General features: G+C 44.5%; 1 protein-coding gene across 16 annotated transcripts in view; it reads left to right on the forward strand.

The window, feature by feature from the left end:
- WDR27 (WD repeat domain 27) overlaps positions 1 to 19,994 on the forward strand; it is a 275,520-nt gene that overhangs the window by 66,446 nt on the left and 189,080 nt on the right. For 13 of the 16 annotated variants that reach the window (XM_074036703.1, XM_074036702.1, XM_074036704.1 and 10 more), the window contains one exon: positions 141 to 262. In XM_074036703.1, coding sequence (XP_073892804.1) covers positions 141 to 262 — 122 coding nt within the window. Of the gene's footprint in view, positions 1 to 41; positions 263 to 3,350; positions 3,503 to 19,994 lie in introns of those variants that run through there. The other 3 variants (XM_074036707.1, XM_074036713.1, XM_065543141.2) reach the window with 2 other exon arrangements.

Raw genomic sequence — 19,994 nt, forward strand, 5'->3', positions numbered from 1 at the left:
GCGGAACTTCAGAAATTCTTAACTAGTCATCCATTCTTGAGTCTTCTAATATTCCGAAGTTTTTATTAGTAAAAGAGATGGACTGTCCCTTCCCCATGGGTATGAGTGTGGAGAGGAGCTCCCTAACTGGATTATCGCAGACATCGTTCTCGCAGCTGGCCGGAACAGGACCGTGGAAGTATTCGACCTCAACGCCGGCTGCAGTGCAGCGGTGATAGCAGAAGCCCACTCACGGCCTGTCCATCAAATCTGCCAAAATAAAGTGAGTCAGTTTTTGGATAATATACATCATCTGTACAACTGTGTGTTTAAAGCATTTCACAGATACAAATGTATGATGCCATTTTAGCAGTGTTTGCTACCAAATTCAATGTTAATGTTTATTGATCATTAGATTATTCGAAGCCTCGATGTTTGGCCCTAGGACATACTTTAGTATCATGTTGAATGTTAAGTTTTGTACTTTTGTGTTTGACTATTTTATGGGCTCATACTAAGATTTTACTAGGAAAACATTCTCACATAAAACTTGATAGGGTTGCATATTTTCAGCAATAGTGGATTGCATAGTAGACACATTGGTTCTATGGCCTGTGGGGCAGCCTTGCTAAATCAATAGCTTTTTTTGAAGGTGGAGGCTGTTGGATACAGCCAGTCCATTTTGACAGAGACAAAGTTTACAAATATCCACAGCGATGGGTTCAAGGGTTGGCATTACAGGACAGTCATTTGATGAGTTCATTGTCTGATAGCTGCATGGTTCAAAAGACACTTGGTTACTCAAGAGGGGGTCTAAGTCTTGGGAACAAAACTGCATTTCTTAGGACTAAAACTGTAATTTTGGTTGTTGATATGCCCAGAAAGGTTTTCCAAGTCAGGGATTTAACTTACAATGCATCTGGCATTTATATTATGATTGAGGGTATCATTTTGCTAAGTGAAGTATTGCAATGTTGGTTAAACAGACTTTGTTGTCCACAGGTTAACATATTTTGCATCTTTTTTTTTTTTTTTTTTTTTGAGACAAGTCTCTGTCACCCAGGCAGAAGTGCAATGGCACTATCTTGGCTCACTGCAACCTCTGCTTCCTGGGTTCAAGCGATTCTCCTGCCTCAGCCTCCTGAGTAGCTGGGATTACAGGCATGAACCACCATGCCCGGCTAATTGTTTTTTTTGTATTTTTAGTAGAGACGGGATTTCATCATGTTGGCCAGGCTGGTCTCGAACTCCTGACCTCGTGATCAGCCTGCCCCAGCCTCCCAAAGTGCAGGGATTACAGGCGTGAACCACCATGCCTGGCTCACATTTTGAGTCTTTAAATTTCTGTTTAACAGGACAGGTATGGTCTGATTATCTATAAAGTTTGGTAATCAGTTCAAATTAGAAAGAGCAAAGATTCTAGGCTGTTAAGTTAAATTACATTGAAGCAGATTTGTTCCTGCATCTCTTCTGGATAAAGGGGAGATGGAGGTGTCAGGGCCACAGGAAGACTTTGTTAATGGGTGCGGCATGAGAGACCCCGGGATTCAGAGGCTCCGTGTCCAGGAAGATGGTCTCCCTACCTGTCGGTCTGGATGGCTCTTCAGAGAGGCAGATCCAGGGACTTGGCAGTGTGGGGTAGTCAGAGCTTTGGAGGTCAGGAAGACGCCTGGAGAGGCTGCCTGCGGAGGCGAAGCCGACCTCCGTGCCCTCCCTGTGGGGCAGCCTTGGTTGGAGAAGGGAGGGTTTAAAGGCTCCGATAGGCATCTTTATCTTGCCTTCGTTTTAATCTTCCACCCCTCCACCACCCAGTTCATCAACAGGACATTTCAAATTTCAATAGGAGAAGGCTTTTCTGGTTTGAATAACACCATGGAAATACCAGCTTGTGGAGAGTTGTTGGAGAAAAGATTATTCTTCTGCATTTTCTCTTTTTGTTTAGACGCTTCCTGCATATAAACCAGAGCATACATGTTTTTAAACACTGTGCAGTGGGTCTGTCAGATGAATGAAGGAATCCCTTTGAAGAATTCTGTAACTTCTTTATGAGGCTATTAAAATGGCACACTCCACAAACCAAGTGCGAATTAGTTGAATCAGTGCTGTGTGTAATACTCCAGGTTTCTATGTTTTCTGGGAAAGCTGTGAAGGAAAAAGAAGTCAGTTTGGTAATTTACAATGAGAATAGGCAGCACTGTTGGTATTTGAGAGCCGTGATCTGATGCTACTAATTTCACAGTAAGATCTGTCAAGATTAGGCAAAGATTTGATTATTAGATTTTATATATTTCTGGGCTTTTAAATGAATTTAATAATTGAGTTATTAACTTTTAAAATGATTGTTAGCCTAATACCCATCTTATTTATTTTTTCTTCTTTCTTCTTCTTCTTCTTTTTTTTTTTTTTTTTTTTTGAGATGGAGTCTTGCTCTGTCACCCTGGCTGGAGTGCAGTGCCTGATTTCAGCTCACTGCAACCTCCACCTCCCGGGTTCCAACGATTCTCCTGCCTCAGGCTCCCAAGTAGCTAGGTTTACAGGCGCGTGCCGCCACGCCTGGCTAATTTTTGTACTTTTAGTAGAGATGGAGTTTCACCATGTTGGCCTTGATCCGCCCTTGAACTCCTGACCTCGTGATCCGCCCACCTCGGCCTCCCAGAGTGCTGGGATTACAGGCGTGAGCCACTGTGCCCAGCCAACCCGTCTCATTTTTTAGGTATTATGATTCCTTTTAAATTCAAGTGCAGCTTCATGTGATATCAATAGCTAATATTTGGATGTAGAATGTTAAAGTATAAGTCTGACCTACTAAATTTATTTAGTGAAACTTCCACGCAAAGACATTTGACTTTAAGATACCCGAGTGCAGACGAGGGTTTGCACCATCTTTGTGTCTGATCTTGGTAGTACCTAGAACCTGGAATCTGCTCACTTGACATGCGCCGAATTGAACTGTGACTTGCTGTTACCAACAGAAAGCAAAGGATTCGATTCTTTGTACAAGAAAGTAGATGTAAATCTAGAGAAGAAATGGTTTCATAAAAAGACTCGTCAGCATGTAGATTGCAGAGGTTAAAGTTTGACAAATAGTATTTAAAATTTGTTGATGCATTATTCTCAAAATGCAGTGTATAAAAATGTATCTAAAGATACAGATTGCTGACAAGAAAAGTCTCTCCGGAGATGTTATGTACTTGTCTGTCTGGTCAGTTTTTCTAAAGTCTGTGAGTCTTTACAGTTAAGTGAGAATTGGCTAAATTTCCCAAATGTCGTCATTCTTGAGTTTAAAAATTTCAGTTGTGAAGATAAATGAATCTTATACGTGAAATTTCTTTCATGTTGTAAATTTTACATTTTTTTTTTTTTTTTTTGAGGTGCGGTCTCGCTCTCGTCGCCCAGGCTGGAGTGCACTTGCGTGATCTTGGCTCACTGCAACCTTCGCCTCCTGGGTTCAAGCGATTCTCCTTCCTCAGCCTCCCAAGTAGCTGGGATTACAGGCACGTGCCCCCATGCCTGGCTAAATTTTGTAGTTTTAGTAGAGAGGGGATTTCACCATGTTGGCCAGGCTGGTCTCAAACTCCTCACCTCAGGTGATCTGCCTGCCTTGGCCTCCCAAAGTGCTGGGATTACAAGCATGAGCCACTGCTCCTAGCCAATTTTACATTTAAAACGTATTTCTTACCATGCTTTTTGACACTTGCTGCTTCTTGTCTCAAACATTGTCAATTATTAGAAAAAGTATTTCCTAGTTCATTTAATTTTTGTATTGGTTGTGCATGACTCTTATTAAAGGTGGTCATTGCAAAGCCAATTATAATTTATTTTTGGTGTTTGGAAAATGGTCTGTCAGCATTTCCATTGTAAATCTCTATTTTCTTTCTCTTTTTGTTCTTTTCTTTATGGGGTTTATGACAGAGCCATGAAACTTGGTCTAGATTAAAAGTTGGCCTATTAGAGCTCAGTCTGAGATTTTTTTTCAATTTAGTTCCCAAATTTGTTTTAAATTGTTTCAGATGTTTAGGTTGCAAATGCAAAATATAATTTCAAAGTTTTCAATGCTTTCTAGTTTATAACAAAAAATAACATACGAGGTTTAAGATAATGGTAAAGATAATTCTTTTAACTTTAGCTAACCAATTTTCTAATATTTTCAAGAGAATTATTTTGGAAAATGATATGATGCTATTTGGTGTGATCTTGCAATTTTGTTTCCTTTCCTGTCTGTTCCCATTTCATAATAGAAGAGTTTCTAACCTTTTGCATATATAAAGCTTTTCTCTGTTAAAGGGTTAAATGTATGTAAATCTCTTAGCATGTGCTAAGTGCACCTGCCTGGTCACTGTGGAGGCTCTCCGTGCACACCGCCAAGGGAGGAGGACGGAGGCGCTGGGCCTGGCTCGCCTCGGGAGCCTCTGGACAGCAGGCATAGTGAATTCCACAGTCTGATACCTGTTTTTCCTCTCTTCCTCTAGTGCTAATTTCATTTTGGCTTCTTTTGGGTATTATCTTTTATTTCAATAATTGAGGAGACTTGAGGAGCCAGATGAGACTATGTTTATATTTAACTTTTTTCTGACTTTTAAAATATGTTATATTGGAAGCAGCATATTAGATTTTTTAGAATACTTCAAGCCCTAAAATAGTATTGACTTGGAGAATGAAGATACAGGAAGTGAATTGGTAGCATAATTAAGATTTGTTTTTAGAAAGGTCTTTATATTTTGTTGGCTTGATTGTAATACATTTATTTTCAAGACTTAAAGCGTCAAATTTCATTATTGTCCCATTTAATTTACTGTAATGAACATTGTTGGTTCTAAATATATGTTAGAAATCAGCAATGATGATGGTGAGGAGTTAACGAGGAAATTGTGGAGGACTGTTACGAATTACAGCAACGTTGGAGGACCGGTCATGAATGACAGCAGCTGTGGCCTTTCAAATCAGAACTCTGCTCTTATGAGGAAATGAGAAATGTGCCGTCAGGAGAAGGGCAGCTGCTGATGTGTTACAGTGAGGACTCTTTAGAGTCCAGGTTTGCAACTCCTCGGAGGCACAGGCACTGCCCAGGGGTGCCGTTGGCGTCCACAGCAGAGCATCCTTATGCCCAGTCCACCGGGAGACTCTTCTGCCTTTATCTGTGTGACACATTGGACGACCGCACGGCTTCTTGAAGGGCTGGTTCTGTGTGTCTAAAACCACCGCAGTAAAGGGCGACCGTTTCGGCGCGCAAGCGCCCTATTGCGGGGCAACGGCCTCATCTGCTCACTCACGGATGTGGAGTGAGTGCGTTCTGAGCTGCACGGTGCGGACTCGCGCGGGAAGCGTCGCGATGTCGTCCTCAGGATCACCTTCTGGGTCAGAGGCAGGAGGTGTATTCAGTTTACCAAGTGGTCTGTGGGGCCTCTGAACAAGCGGGGGGCAGGGAAGATGTTCCCCAGGAGGTGGTCCTGGGCTGAGCCTTGAAGGAGGAGGGGACAGCTGTACCAGCTGGAGGGGCCTGGGCCTGACCCCCCACTGCCCACTGTGTGGCCCAGAGAAGGCAGCAGGAGCCCGGCACAGCCTGCTGTGTTTTGCACCCAGTCCCACAGGCAATGCAGCACCCCTCGGCTGGTGCCTCTGCACCCACCCTGCTTAACACAGCACAGCCCCTCTGTCACCCTCTGTGGGTGTGCAGACCTCAGGAAGGTGACACTGCACCCGCATAGGTACAGGTGTGGGAGGCCTAGCGCTGCCATCTTCTGTCCCACCTGCAGCCTGCAGTTGCTCCCCAGCAACTGTCCCCACAGCTTGTCTCCGCCCATCACCACCCACTGTTGACCTGTGCCTTCAGAACCCCATCCGGGTCATTTTTATCTTCACTGTCAGTTCTTCAGAGGCCCCAGCAGCTTTTAGGATAAAAGCCCGAGGCTGCATGCAGACCCTGTGCCGCCTTCTCGTGCCTTGACCCCGTCAGTGTCCTTGGTGATGCCTCAGACCCAGTCTCAAGCTGTGGGCCCACATGAAGCCCAGGTTGCTGGGCTGGGCGATTCTCTCAGGCCCCAGTCGGCTTCTGTGGTGGCCTGGACAGTCACAGGAGAGCATCGGGGCCTGCTCCTGTGTGACACACGTGCTCTACCTGCCAAGAAGAGGCCTGCTCTGTCCTCAGAGTCGCAGCATCATGAACGTGGAGCATGGGGCATCCTCATCCCCCCAGAGCCCCAGACGGAGTGGGGGTGCTGGCGTGAGATCTGAGCAGGCACCACCGGCACCTAAGCTCTGACCCCACAGAGCAGCTGAGGCTCCACACTGGCTTCCCGACTACACCTGCCTGACAATGAGCCCAGTGAACGGGGCTGACTCTGAGACACAGGATTGACCCCTTCAGGCCTGGTCCCCGGCACTTCAGCCCAGGGCTCTCAGAAGGTGGAGCTGAGCGTCCGCCAGCTGCACTCTGTGCTTCTGCTCTGTGGCCTGCGTCACAGGCAGACCCAACTGTCCAGGCTCAGCCTCCACCACCTCCCCAGGAGGCCTCCCTGGCCTCTCAGTAGTTGGACTCGGCCCCTTACTTGGTCTTGTGCCTACACTGCTGTTCCAGGGCTCATCAGTGCATTTAGAATGATGTATGGTTAATCCTCTCTCCTGTGAGATTCTCACCTTGAGGTCAGAGCCATCCCTTACTAGCATACAGTCGGTGCTCAAAAATTGCTTGCTTAGTCCAAGCCCAATCCTGGCAGTTTTAACGGGCCTGTTTGAGTTACAACCATTGGATCTGCCTTCCTTTTTCAGTTGGGCCATCATTTACCCACAAGAGCTCCATGACCTGCTGTTGGCGTGAGCACTCCAGGGCTCAACCTTTGGCTTTCCCTGGTGGTGACGTGAGAGAAGCAGCTACATATGTGTTTATTCCAGATGCCAAGTGAAGCCTCGAACAAGAGTTTCATCTTGCACCAGAAATCAGCAGATGTTGGCGAGGATGTGGAAAAAAGGGAACACTTAGACACTGTGGGTGGGAGTCTAACTTAGTACAAATTAGAACTAATTTTTTTTATGGAAACCAGTATGGAGATTTCTCAAAGAACTAAAAATAGAACTACCATTGGATCCAGAAATCCCACGACAGGGCACCGACCATAGGAAAAGAAATCGTTACATAAAAAAGACACCTGCAGTGTTGTATGTTTATTGCAGCACGATTCACAATCCCAAAGTTGTGGAATCAAACTAAGTGTCTGTCAACAGAGGAATGCATAAAGAGCATGTGATACAGACACATGGTGGAACACTACTCAGCCATAACAAGAATGAAATCCGGTCTTATGCAGCTCTAGTGGTTGGAACTGGAGGCCACTGTCTTAAACCACTCAGAAACAGAAAGTTAAATCCCATGTTCTCACTTACAGGTGGGGTAAATATTGTGCACACGTGGACTCAGTGGGATAAAAGACACTGGAGACTCGGAGGGTGAGAGGGTGGGAGGGAGGTGAGGGATGAGAAATTAAGGGGTACAGTGTACAATATTCGGGTGATGGCTACACTGAAGCCCAGGCTTCTCCACTACACAATATATCTGTTGACAAAAAGAGCCAAACTCTGTAAAATATTCGAAGACATTTATTCTGAGCCAAATATGAGTGAGCATGGCCCGTGACACAGCCCCCAGGAGGTCCTGAGAACGTGTGCCAAGGTGGTCGGGGCGCAGCTTGGTTTTATACATTTTAGAGAGGCAGGAGACATCAATCAAATACATTTCAGAAATACATGAGTTTGGTCCAGAAAGGGGGAAAAACTCAAAGCTGGTGGGTGTGTCGGGGGGCCTCCAGGCTCTAGGTAAATGCAAACATTTTCTGGTTGACAATTGGTTAAGTTTCTCTGAAGACCTGGGATCAGTAGAAAGGAAATGTTCAGGTTAAGATACAAGATTGTGGAGACCAATATTCTTTTGAAGTCTCACAGTGGCTGCTCTTAGAGACAATAGGGGACAAATGTTTCCTAGTCAGACCTTTAAAAGGTGCTAGAGTCTTAATCTCTTTAGGATTGGGAGAGCTTGGAAGAAAGAAATCTAGCTACGTGAACAGAGATTCTTCCCAGATGCACATTTTCCCCCACAAAGGACAGCTTTGCAGAGCCGTTTCAAGATACGGCAAAGAAACATATTTTAGGGTAATTTAATTTGGATTTTCTTCCTTGTCTCATAGTATTATGCCAGAGTCAGGTTGGAAAGTCAGTCATCATGATATATAGGGTTAAGTAAAACCCATCTGGTGAGAATTGATGGTTTGTAGAGCATGACTCCCCAGATTTGGGCAAGATAAAAAAAAATCAGAGTGGACCGGGCACGATGGCTTACGCCTGCAATCCCAGCACTTTGGGAGGCCGAGGCGGATGGATCATGAGGTCAGGAGTTCGAGATCAGCCTGACCAACATAGTGAACCCTGTCTCTACTAAAAATACAGAAATTAGCCAGGCGTGGTGGTGTGCACCTGTAATCCCAGCTACTTGGGAAGCTGAGGCAAGAGAATCGCTTGAACCTGGGAGACAGAGGTTGCAGTGAGCTGAGATCACGCCATTGCACTCCAGCCTGGGTGACAGACCCTGACTCTGTCTCAAAAATAAAAAAATAAAAAAATAAAAAACTGAGAGGAAAACTTTAACCAGCATTTGAAGGAGGAGGATGTGCTTTCTGTAAATAGTAGGAAATAATTCATAGAAAGCATCTGTAGGTACTGTCACACACTTACTCATTGGAGCATCAGATGGCTTTTTATTTTCCTACATTCTTGACTCAAAAAACCCTTTAAAACTATTATTACTAAATAAACTTTAGACTGGTAAGTGCTGTTTCGGTATTTCCGGTAAACCACTAGACACGGCAGCGGGAAAGTCATCCCGGCCTGACGGCCTCGTTGTTCTGGAGCCACTGAAAGGGCGTGAACCCCACACTTCACCCTGCTCTTGGGCAAGTGTTTCCAAACCCGCTGCTCCACTGTGTCAGGGACAAGAAAACTTCAGTGAGCTAACCGAGACCATCCTTATTTATGTATTAATATTCCATTGGTCTCATTAGATGTTAAAAGTCAGAATGAGTTTCGTTTTTGTGGAAATTCTATGAATTGGCTCTACAGCCTGTGTGTTCAGCCTTCAGTTGTCGACAGGCTCTGGGCCCCCTGCTTGTAGGGTCTCCTGCTAACTCTAGGCTGAACCATCAGGGCCTCTAAAGTCAGTCCCCCCGGGAAGGAAGGACAAGGAAGCAGGCGTGGACTTGTGGCGGTCTCTGCTCAGGCAGATCTCCTCCCCGAGGCCCGCGGCAGTCAGGAGTTGCATCTGAATGAGAACCCCATGCTCACCCTCCGTAAGAACGGTCCCTGCCCCGTTACCTGGTGACAGGTCCCCTCGGTGGATGGGCCGGGCCCTGAGGGTGAAGGCTGCTACCGTTGGCCGCCCAGCCAGGATGTGGGACGGCTGCTCTTGTACTCCCTGTGCTCTGACTCGGTGGAACTCGTGTTCCTGGCCTCATGCCATCTACCTGGGGCTGCATGGACACACGTCTCGAGTTTTTCATCCCATGAGGTTGCATGGCCGTGGCTCACATGTGTAGTGGGTCAGGCATCCGTCACAGGCCACAGCCAGGGCTCTGTAGTTGACGGTCAGCTGAGCTCTCTTCTTGGTGGTTGTCAGACTCTCATGGGAAAGTTAGTTAATTAAATTGGTTACTTTATCCTTTTTATTTCTAATCAAATTAGTGAAGTTTTCTTTAGTTATTAGAGAACTTGGCAGGTCACCTGGCTCCCTGGAAATGGTCGGTGGCCATTTTCGATTTAGGTCCTGTATGCCCCTGGCTGGGCTGAGGGGGATGGGGGATGGCGCCAGGGCACAGCCTAGCCTCCCTCCGGCTGCCTAAGGAGTTCTGAGTGGACCCCAGCGTTTCATTCGCTAAGTCCCTCGAGCTTGAGAGAGGTGCGTGAGGGGCTGCACTGTGGTGAGCTTCAAATCTCCTTTTGCACATCTGGAAGGTTCTTGTGGGTGTTCTTTGTCCTCAGATCCAGAGCGCACCTGACGCCACACACCACACACCTGACGCCGCACACCTGACGCCACACACCTGACACTGCACACGTGACACCACACACCACACACCTGATGCCGCACACCTGACGCCACACGCCGCACACCTGACGCCGCACACCTGACGCCACACACCTGACACTGCACACCTGACGCCACACGCCGCACACCTGACGCCGTACACCTGACTCTGCACACCTGATGCAGCAGACCTGACGCTGCACACCTGACGCCGCACACCTGACACCACACATCTGACACTGCACACGTGACGCCACACATCTGATGCCACATACCTGACACTGCACACCTGACGCCACACGCCGCACACCTGACGCCACACACCTGACACTGCACACCTGATGCAGCAGACCTGACGCCACACGCCTGACGCCGCACACCTGACGCCACACGCCTGACACTGCACACATGATGCCACACATCTGATGCCACATACCTGACACTGCACACCTGACGCCACACGCCTGATGCCGCACACCTGATGCTACATGCCTGACGCTGCACACTTGATGCCACACGCCTGACGCTGCACACCTGATGCCACACACCTGATGCCTCACACCTGAGGCCACATGCTGCCCGTGGTGTCTCCAGGGCCCCTTGTCCGCGATCCTCTGTGTCTGGTGCTCACCACACCTTGTGGGTGGGTGCCTGTTTGCTGTTTTTGCTGTTTGTGTTTACTTTCTTTTTGCTCAGGCTGTGGCACTCATAGGCTCATTTACGATGACCTAGAGAAGCATGCCCTCAGCCAGTGTGAGGAAACCCAGGCCGAGGTTGGCACTGAGTAGCCATTGGGAGGAGTTTTCAATGTGCTGAATCCCATGATTGGGGCCTCACACGTGTGTGTGTATCAAAACACCACGCTGTACCCCCAAAATATGTGCAGTTATTATGGGTCAATTAAAATAAGTAAATGACCAGTTTTTCTTCGAAGTGGTTCAGAATAATTCATCCCAGATGTGGGTTGTTGATCCTCCCCCAGCATGGTTCTCTCTGGCACCCCGGCTGGACCCTCACTGTCTCCGCATGTGAGTGGGCGTGCAGGCTGTGACTTCTGCATGGAGCCTGCGGGCCCTGTGAGTGATGCCGTCACCGGCTGAGTGCCACAGCCGAGCCACTGGGGTAACTGCCCAACGGTTCACCTTGTCTGCTGCCTAGATAGAGCCAGTTGATCAAGACAGGGGAATTGAAATAGAGAAAGGGTACTTCACACAGAGCCGGCTGTGTGGGACATGGAGTTTTATCAGTACTCCAATCAGTCTCCCCAAGAATCTGGGGATGGGAGTTTTTTAGGATAATTTGGTGGGCGGGTGGGGTCAGTGAATCCCGAGTTCTGATTGGTAAGGTCAGAGGTGAGATCATCAGGAGTCGAAGCTGTCCTCTTGTGCTGAGTCAGTTCCTGGGTGGGGGCCGCAGGACCAGCTGAACCAGTTTATTGATGGGGTGGGGTACCAGCTGATCCCTTCAGTGCAGGGTCTGCAGAATATCGGAAGCACTGATCTTAGCGTTTACAATAGTGATGTTATCCCCAGGAGCAATTTTGGGTGGTGGGGAGGGGAGTGTTCAGAGTCTTGTAGCCTCCAGCTACATTACTCCTAAACCATACTTTCTAGTCTTTGAGCTAATTTGTAGGTCTTACAAAGGCAGTCTAGTCCCCAGGCAAGAAGGGGCTTTGTTTTGGGAAAGGGTTGTTACCATCTTTGTTTCAAAGTTGAACTATAAACTTAAGTTTCTCCTAAAGTTAGTTTGGCCTCAGCCCAGGAATGAAAAGGACAGCTTGGAGGTTAGAAGCAAGATAGAGTTGGTTAGGCTAGGTTTCTTTCACTGTCTCAGTTATAATTTTGCAATGGCTGTTTCATCGGGATATTTCTCCCGTGTCAAAACCCTGCAGTGCTCTCTTGAGGAGGGACATGGTAAAAATGTTACTTCTTTAAAAAATTTCCTGTTTTTTATAGCTCTGGTAAAAATAATGAATAATAGATTTTATGTTAAACTTTGTTTTCAGTCATTTCTTCCTCTCTTTGTGGAGATTGTTTTATTCATATTGTTTTCCAAGTGGTTCTCTTTTTTCTATAAACATTCAGTGAAATGGCCACAAAGAGTAAAGTGTTAACAGTCTGGCTTTGGGCTGAACTCTTAATTCAATACCTGTTCCTAATAACAGTTAAATGTATCACGGCTCATTTCCTCCCACCTTGAATTTGGTTTGTATGTGCGTGTGTGTGAACCCCAAACATCTGAGGCAGGTCTCAGTTAATTTAGAAAGTTTATTTTGCGCAGGTTGAGAACGGGCGCCGTGATGACATGTGCCTGAGGTGGTCGGAGCCCAGTTTGGTTTTATACATTCTAGGGAGACATGAGACATCAATCGACATACATGAGATGAACATCGCTTCGTCTGGAAAGGTGGGACAACTCGAAGCAAAGGCGGGAAGACACAAATCAGGGAGGGGACCTCCAGGTCCTGGGCAGATAAGGGACAAATGGTTACATTCTTTTGAGTTTCTGATGAGCCTCTGCAAAGGAGACAATCAGATATGCATTTCTCTCAGTGAGCAGAGGGGTGACTTTGAATAGGATGGGAGGCAGGTTGGCCCTAAGCAGTTCCCAGCTTGACTTTTCCCTTTAGCTTATGATGTGGGGGCCTGGAGATTTATTTTCCTTTCATGATGTGTATGTATGTTCATGTGTATGTTCCTGTGTGTGAATGCCTGTGTGTGTGCATATGTATGTATGTGAATACCTGTGTGTGTATATGCGTGAATGCATGTGTGGGTATGTATATGCATGCATGCATGTGTGTGTATGTATATATATGTGCATGTGTGTGTATGTATATGTGTGAATATGTGTGTATGTATATACATGAATGCATGTGTGGGTATGTATATGCATGTGTGCATGTGTGTGCGTATGTATATATGTGTGCGTGTATGTATATGTGTGAATATGTGTATGTATATGCGTGAATGCATGTGTGTGCATATGTATATGCATGAATGTGTGTGGGTATATGCGTGCATGCATGTGTATGTATATGTGTGAATGCGTGTGTGGGTATGTATGTGTGTGTGCATGTGTATGTGTATGCGTGAATGTGTGTGGGTATGTATATGCATGAATGCATGTGTGCGTGTGTATATGCATGAATGCATGTGTGCGGATGTATATGCGTGCATGCATGTGTGCAGATGTATATGTGTGAATGCGTGTGAGTATATGCGGGCGTGCATGTGTGCATATGTATATGCGTTAATGCGTGTGTGGTATGTATATGCATGCATGCATGTGCGTATGTATATGCGTCTGTGGGTATTTATATGCGTGCGTACGTGTGTGTATGCGTGAATGCACGTGTGTGCATATGTATATGCATACGTGCATTTGTATGCATATGTATAATGGTGAGTGCACGTGTGTGCAAATGTATATGCGTGCATACATTGTGTATATGCATGAATGCATATATGAGTATGTATGTGCGTGCATGTGTGTATATGTATATGCGAGCATGCATGGGTGTACATATGTATATGTGTGCATGAATGTGTATGCATATGTATATGTGCTTTTAATTATAGTATTCATTAAAGTGCTATTAATTAGTACATTTAAAATATCTATTAGCTGCTACTGTGCGCTCGGCAGTGTCCCGTGAATGAAGAGTTAGATGAATGAAGAGAGGGCAAGTCCTTGTGCTGGAGGAATGTATTTTCTTACAAAGGAACAAGTGTATTACACAAGGTCGGGTGCTCTGTGCTGACCGGGTAACTGGAGCAGCAGGTTCATGACACAGGGAAGGGCACCAGGTCTATGTCTGGAGGAGCAGAGTGCAGGAGGTGGGCTGTGTAGTGAAACCAGTGGAGCAGTGGACCTCGAGGCTCTTGTTAACTCAAAATATATAAGGTTTCAGTCAGTTCAGAAAGTTTATTTCACCAAGGATAAGGATGCACCCAGGACATAGCATCAGGAGGTCCTGACGATGCTGGTCGGGGCACTGCTTGGTTTTATACATTTTAGGGAGACATGAGACATCAATCAATATGTGTAACATGTACCTTGGTTCAGTCAGGTAAAGTGGGATTTGAGGCCAGGGCTTCCAGGTCGTGAGTAGATAAGAGGCAAAAGGTTACATTATTTTGAGTCCCTGATCAGCCTTCCACTGAATACACAATTTAGTCTGGCTCAGTGAATCATCATTTTTACATAAACAGTAGGGGAGGGGAAGCAATCAGATCTGCATTTGTCTCAGGGAAGCCTCAGAGGGATGTCTGAGTTCTGTCTGTCCTTTACCCACAAGGAATTTCCTGGTGGGCAAATTGTGAGGGAGGTCTGTATCTTCTTATCTTTGTAGCTATCTTATTTAGGAATAGAATGGGAGGCAGGTTTCCCTGAGGCAGTTCTCAGCTTGACTTTTCCCTTGGCTTAGTGATTTCGGGGTCCCAAGATTCATTTTCTTGTCCCATTCCTGATGGACATCTGGACAAACTGGCTGCCTGAGACAGCATCCCTGCAGGTAAGCTGTGTCCTAAAAGGGTGAGGACTAAGCTCTGATTAAGGGGTCTGGGGAGTCGTGCTCTACAAACCATCAATTCTCATCAGATGGATTTTATTTAACCCTATATATCATGACTGACTTTCCAACCTGACTCTGGCATAACAAGACAAGGAAGAAAATCAAAATATCTTACTCCAAAACGTGTCTTTGCCATATCTTGAAATGGCCCTGCAAATCTGTGCTTTGTGGGGGAAAAATGTGCATCTGGGAAGAATCTCTGTTCACATAGCTAGACTGCTTTCTTCCAGGCCCTCCCAATCCTAAAGAGATTAAGAGTCTAGCACCTTTTAAAGGTCTGAATAGGAAACATTTGTCACTTATTGTCTCTAAGGGCAGTCACTATAAGATTCAAAAGAACCTTGGTCTCCACAATCTTGTATCTTAACCCAAACATTTCCTTTCTATTGAACCCAGGTCTTAAGACAAACTCAACCGATTGTCAACCAGAAAATGTTTACTTTTACCTAGAGCCTGGAAGCCCCCACTTTGAGTTTTCCTGCCTTTCCCAGTTGGGAAACCAACGTATTTCTGAAATGTGTTTGATTAATGTCTCATGGCTCCCTAAAATGTATGAAACCAAGCTGCGTCCAACCACCTTGGCCACATGTTCTGAGGATCTCCTGGGGGCTGTGTCATGGGCCATGGTCACTCGTACTTGGCCCAGAATAAATTTCTTTCAATATTTTACACAGTTTTACTCTTTCTGTCAAGGCACATGGGATATTTCATTCCAAGTGCTGTGGTGAAAACTGTTTTTACAAATTGGCCTTGTGAAGAACCATAGTTGTGTAGATGCGCCTCGCTTTTTTCCTGGAATGACATAGTGTCCGTCTAATTTCCCAATTCAAAGAGAGTCCCTCTCTTTTAAAATCTTAAGAGGTTAAGAGGTTTAGTGTCTTTGCTTTAGGAAACTGCTTAAAATGTCTACATTTTGTCACAGCTTGAGCAGTGACTATACAGTAGCCTGAATCTTCTCAAATCTATGTGGTCTTTCAGTAAGGATTGTAATATTTTGTGAATCATTGTGGTGTACTCTTGGATGAGAGGTGTTATATTAAGAAAAATAGTTCTGAGGTTTTTTATGGGAAAATTAGAGGTTTTACTTCCTGAAAATAACTATCTGAATGGTATCTGATGGAATGAAAGGGAAAGAGTATAAGGTTACAGAGGTTTACACTATGTTTTAATAACTTTTTTTAAGAAACTTATCTTACATTTTTGTTCAGTTGCACAATGTACATCAAACTAACCACAGCCATGTGGGGGCTGCCACTCACGAACTGTCATCCTGCAAGTCCAAATACAGGAGAAGCAGAAATTATCATTGGCCCAAATGCTGTATTTCCAGTAAAATATAAAATAGGGCATTTCTAATTTCTTCTAAGCTTAGTAACCAGCTCAGCCATATTAGTCATACATCAATAATGGGTTTTTTATTTTTTTTGCAGTCATCCTAGTGCACTACCATTAAAATGGTCTGAGAAATTACTCCTATAGTTATCTTAATCCTGTTGGACAAATGGAATTTTAAATTCATTATAGTATTGTATTAAGAGTGCCAAATACATCAAAAAGTGATGATCATATTTTCCTATTTTATGTGTTATATTATTAAATGGCTCATTTAAAAAATGAAAATACATAAGTGTTTTATGATTTATTGATATCCTTAAAGTCATAGCAGGTGTAGATACTTTATATATTTTTAAAACTTGACAGGATACTTACTCTTTGCCTGCCTCTGAATAAAATATGTACTATTTTGTGATGTAAATACATAATACTAGACAGCTAATTTGAATTTAAAAACAATGTGTTCAAGTTTGAACAGCTTTTTTAATGAAATAATTTTATTATACATGATTCCAGATTTCAGGAATAGTCACTTACATTATTTTGCTTTATTAGTTTTAGATCTTGCTGTATTTTTTCAAAAGCCATGAAATGATTATTGATACAGAGAAAACCCTACCCACATCCCTCCCTTTTCTTCTTCTCTGATGACCGCTACTGAATTTCGTGTGGGTCTTTCCCTAGTACCCATTCCAAAGCAATGATACAGGAGTTAAGAAGAAATTACTTAGGCAGATAATGAGGTTACGGGAACCCTCCCTAAGGGTTTCCTGTCAATGAAAGCAGCCCCAAATCATTTTCTTTTCTAACAGAGAACAGGCTGTAAAACCGAGCTGCAGACATAGACAAACAAGCCAGAAGCTTGTACAGGCGAATGCCCGCAGTTGTGCCAATAGGAAAAGGCTACGTGGGAATAGACATGTTCAAAATGGTGGCTCCATCTTCTCTTTTCTGCCAGCCACGTGTACAGTAAGGCGCAGGCAAAATGGTGCTGGCCAAGCAGAAAGTCCATTTGCCTAATAAGATTAGGGTGGGGCGGCTGGGCTCAGTGGCTCATGCCTGTAATCCCAGCACTTTGGGACGCCGAGGTGGGCGGATCTCCTGAGGTCAGGAGTTTGAGACCAGCCTGGCCAACATGGTGAAACCCAGTTTTTACCAAAAATACAAAAATTAGCCTGGCGTGGTGGCATGCCCCTGTAATCCCAGCTACTTGGGAGGCTGAGGCAGGAGAGTTGCTTGAACTGGGGAGGAGAAGGTTGCAGTGAGCTTAGATCATGCCATTGCGCTCCAGCCATGAACAACAAGAGTTTCACTCCGTCTCAAAAAAAGGATTAGGGTGGGACAACCAGCCTTCCCTGCCTACCGTGTAAAAGTCACACTTGATCGAACCAATCTGTGGGCCCTCCATATATCAGCCACCGCCTCCTCAAGCCTGCCTGTAAAATCTGGCACAGTCCACCACAGGCTGGCTTTTCCCTTTGGGACACCTCTCTCTCTTCCTTTTTATTTGGCCTATGAAACCTTTACTCCTAAACTTGCTGCTGGTTTGTGTCTGTGTCTTTAATCTTGGTGCTAGGCAACAAACCCTGGGTATTGATCCCAGACAAGGACGCTGCTTCAGCAATGTTGTGCATTGTTAAGCCTAGCGCTAGCCTCTACTAGCTTCTTACACGTGGTCTCCCTGTTGCTTGATTTTTCATGCTGACATTGCACTTTACCAGCTTGGGCATGCACTATTTTTATTATCTTGGCACTAAATATTTTCTTCATGTTTATTATGATGTTTTCCAACCCAAGCTTTTGATGGATGCTTTTAGATTTCCACGAGTTAATTTTTGGTCATCCTTTTTGTTATTGGTTTCTAATTTTACAGCATTGTGTTCAGAGCATGAACTCTCCATATATAGTATGGATTTTCTTGGTATCTTTGAGATTTTTTATCTATCGAGAAGCTGGACTCTATGGTTTGTTTTTAATATTACATAGGTGTGTGAGAAAAATGTGGTTTTGCTGACGATTTGGTACGTTTGCCCGGATATTCATTGACTCACCCTTGTTAATTGTGTTTAAATTGTTCAGGTCTTCCTATTTTCTTGTTGCTTGATTTTTTTAATTACTGAGAGATGTGTTAAAATCTATAATTGTGGTTGTAATCTTGTCAGTTTCTTCTTTTTTTTTTGAGACGGAGTCTTGCTCTGTCACCAGGCTGGAGTACAGTGGCATGGTGTTGGCTCACTGCAACCTCCGCCTCCTGGGTTCAAGCGATTCTCCTGCCTCAGCCTCCTGAGTAGCTGGGATTACAGGCGCACACCACCACACCCGGCTAATTTTTGTACTTTTAGTAGAGACAGACAGAGTTTCACCACATTGGCCAGGATGGTCTCCATCTCTTGACCTCGTGATCTGCCCACCTTGGCCTCCCAAAGTGTTGAGATTACACCATGCCACCATGCCCAGCTAGTTTCTTCTTGTGATTCTGTTGACTTTTGCTTTGTGTATTTGAAGGGCATGTTATTAGGGATATTTAAGTTCATCCTTCTTATATTTTCATGTGCAGTTATTTCTTTTATCATTTTCTTGGAGAAACTGTTTCTAATGAGGCTTTCTTTACCTTTTATCTGTTTTTGTTGTTGTTGTTGTTGTTGTTTGTTTTTTTTCTAGTGCTTATATCATCTTGCCTCCTTAGAGTTCTCATGTGCTGGTTGAGCCCCACCTTTCACTTTCAACTTTTTTTTAAAAATTAGGTTTTCAGAATTTTTCTTAAAATGCAGCCTAAGTTCCTTATAGATGCTGGATATTAGATCTTTATTAGATGCATAGTTTGCACATATTTTCTCCCATTCTGTAGGTTGTATGTTTACTCTGTTGATACTTTATTTTGCTGTGCAGAAGCTCTAAAGTTTATATAGATCCCACTTGTCAATTTTTGCTTTTGTTGCAATTGCTTTTCGTGTCTTTGTCATGAAATCTTTGCCAGTTGCTGTGTCTAGAATGGTATTGCCTAGGTTGTCTTCCAGGGTTTTTATAGTTTTGGGTTTTACATTTAAGTCTGTAATCCATCTTGAGTTGATTTTTGTATATGGTGTGAGGAAGGGGTCCAGTTTCAACCTTCTGCACGTATAGCCAGTTATCCCAGCACCATTTATTGAACAGGGAGCCCTTTCCCCATTGCTTGTTTTTGTCGGCTTTGTTAAATATCAGATGGTCATAGGTATGTGGCTTTATCATCAATACTGTGCTATTTTGAGCTAAATGATGAGAACTCATGAACACAAAGAAGGGAACAACAGACACTGGGGTCTACTTGAGGGTGGAGGATGGGAGGAGGGAGAGGAGCAGAAAACATAGCTGTTGGTACCTGGCTAAGTATCTGGGTGATGACATAATCTGTACAACAAACCCCTGTGCCACAACTTTACCTAATAACAAACTTGCACATGTACCCCTGAAACTGAAATAAAAGTGAAATAATAACAATAATGATAATAATGAAATCCAGCCTAATATTATCTCTCTTTTCCTTGTTGAGTTTAGTCTGTTTGCAATTATGATTATTCATATATTTGGTATCATTTTGTGCTTCCTCTTCCACATTTTTTATTTCTTTGCTTTCTACTAATCCTGAATTTTCTTTGGTTCTTTATTTCTTTTTCCTCACCCTCTATTGGATTGAACACATTTTTTAAAAGTTTACCTTTTCTCTTGAAAGGTTTGGTCATTACATATTGTTTCTATTCTGTTCACGCCATTCTCTTGCCTCAGCCTCCCAAGTCGCTGGGACTACAGGCACCTGCCACCATGCCCGGCTAATTTTTTTTTGTATTTTCAGTAGAGACGGGGTTTCACTGTGTTAGCCAGGATGGTCTCGATCTCCTGACCTCGTGATCAGCCTGCCTCGGCCTCCCAATGTACTGGGATTATAGGTGTGAGCCACAGAGCCTGGCCCAGTTTTTTACTCTTTAGCCTATGTATATTAGCAACTGCTGTCAGGTGTTGTCAGTGCCATTATCTTCTCTGTCTTTTCGTTAAACTAAGCCTACA

Source organism: Macaca fascicularis, chromosome 4, assembly GCF_037993035.2.
Source record: "Macaca fascicularis isolate 582-1 chromosome 4, T2T-MFA8v1.1".
Lineage (NCBI taxonomy): Eukaryota > Metazoa > Chordata > Mammalia > Primates > Cercopithecidae > Macaca > Macaca fascicularis.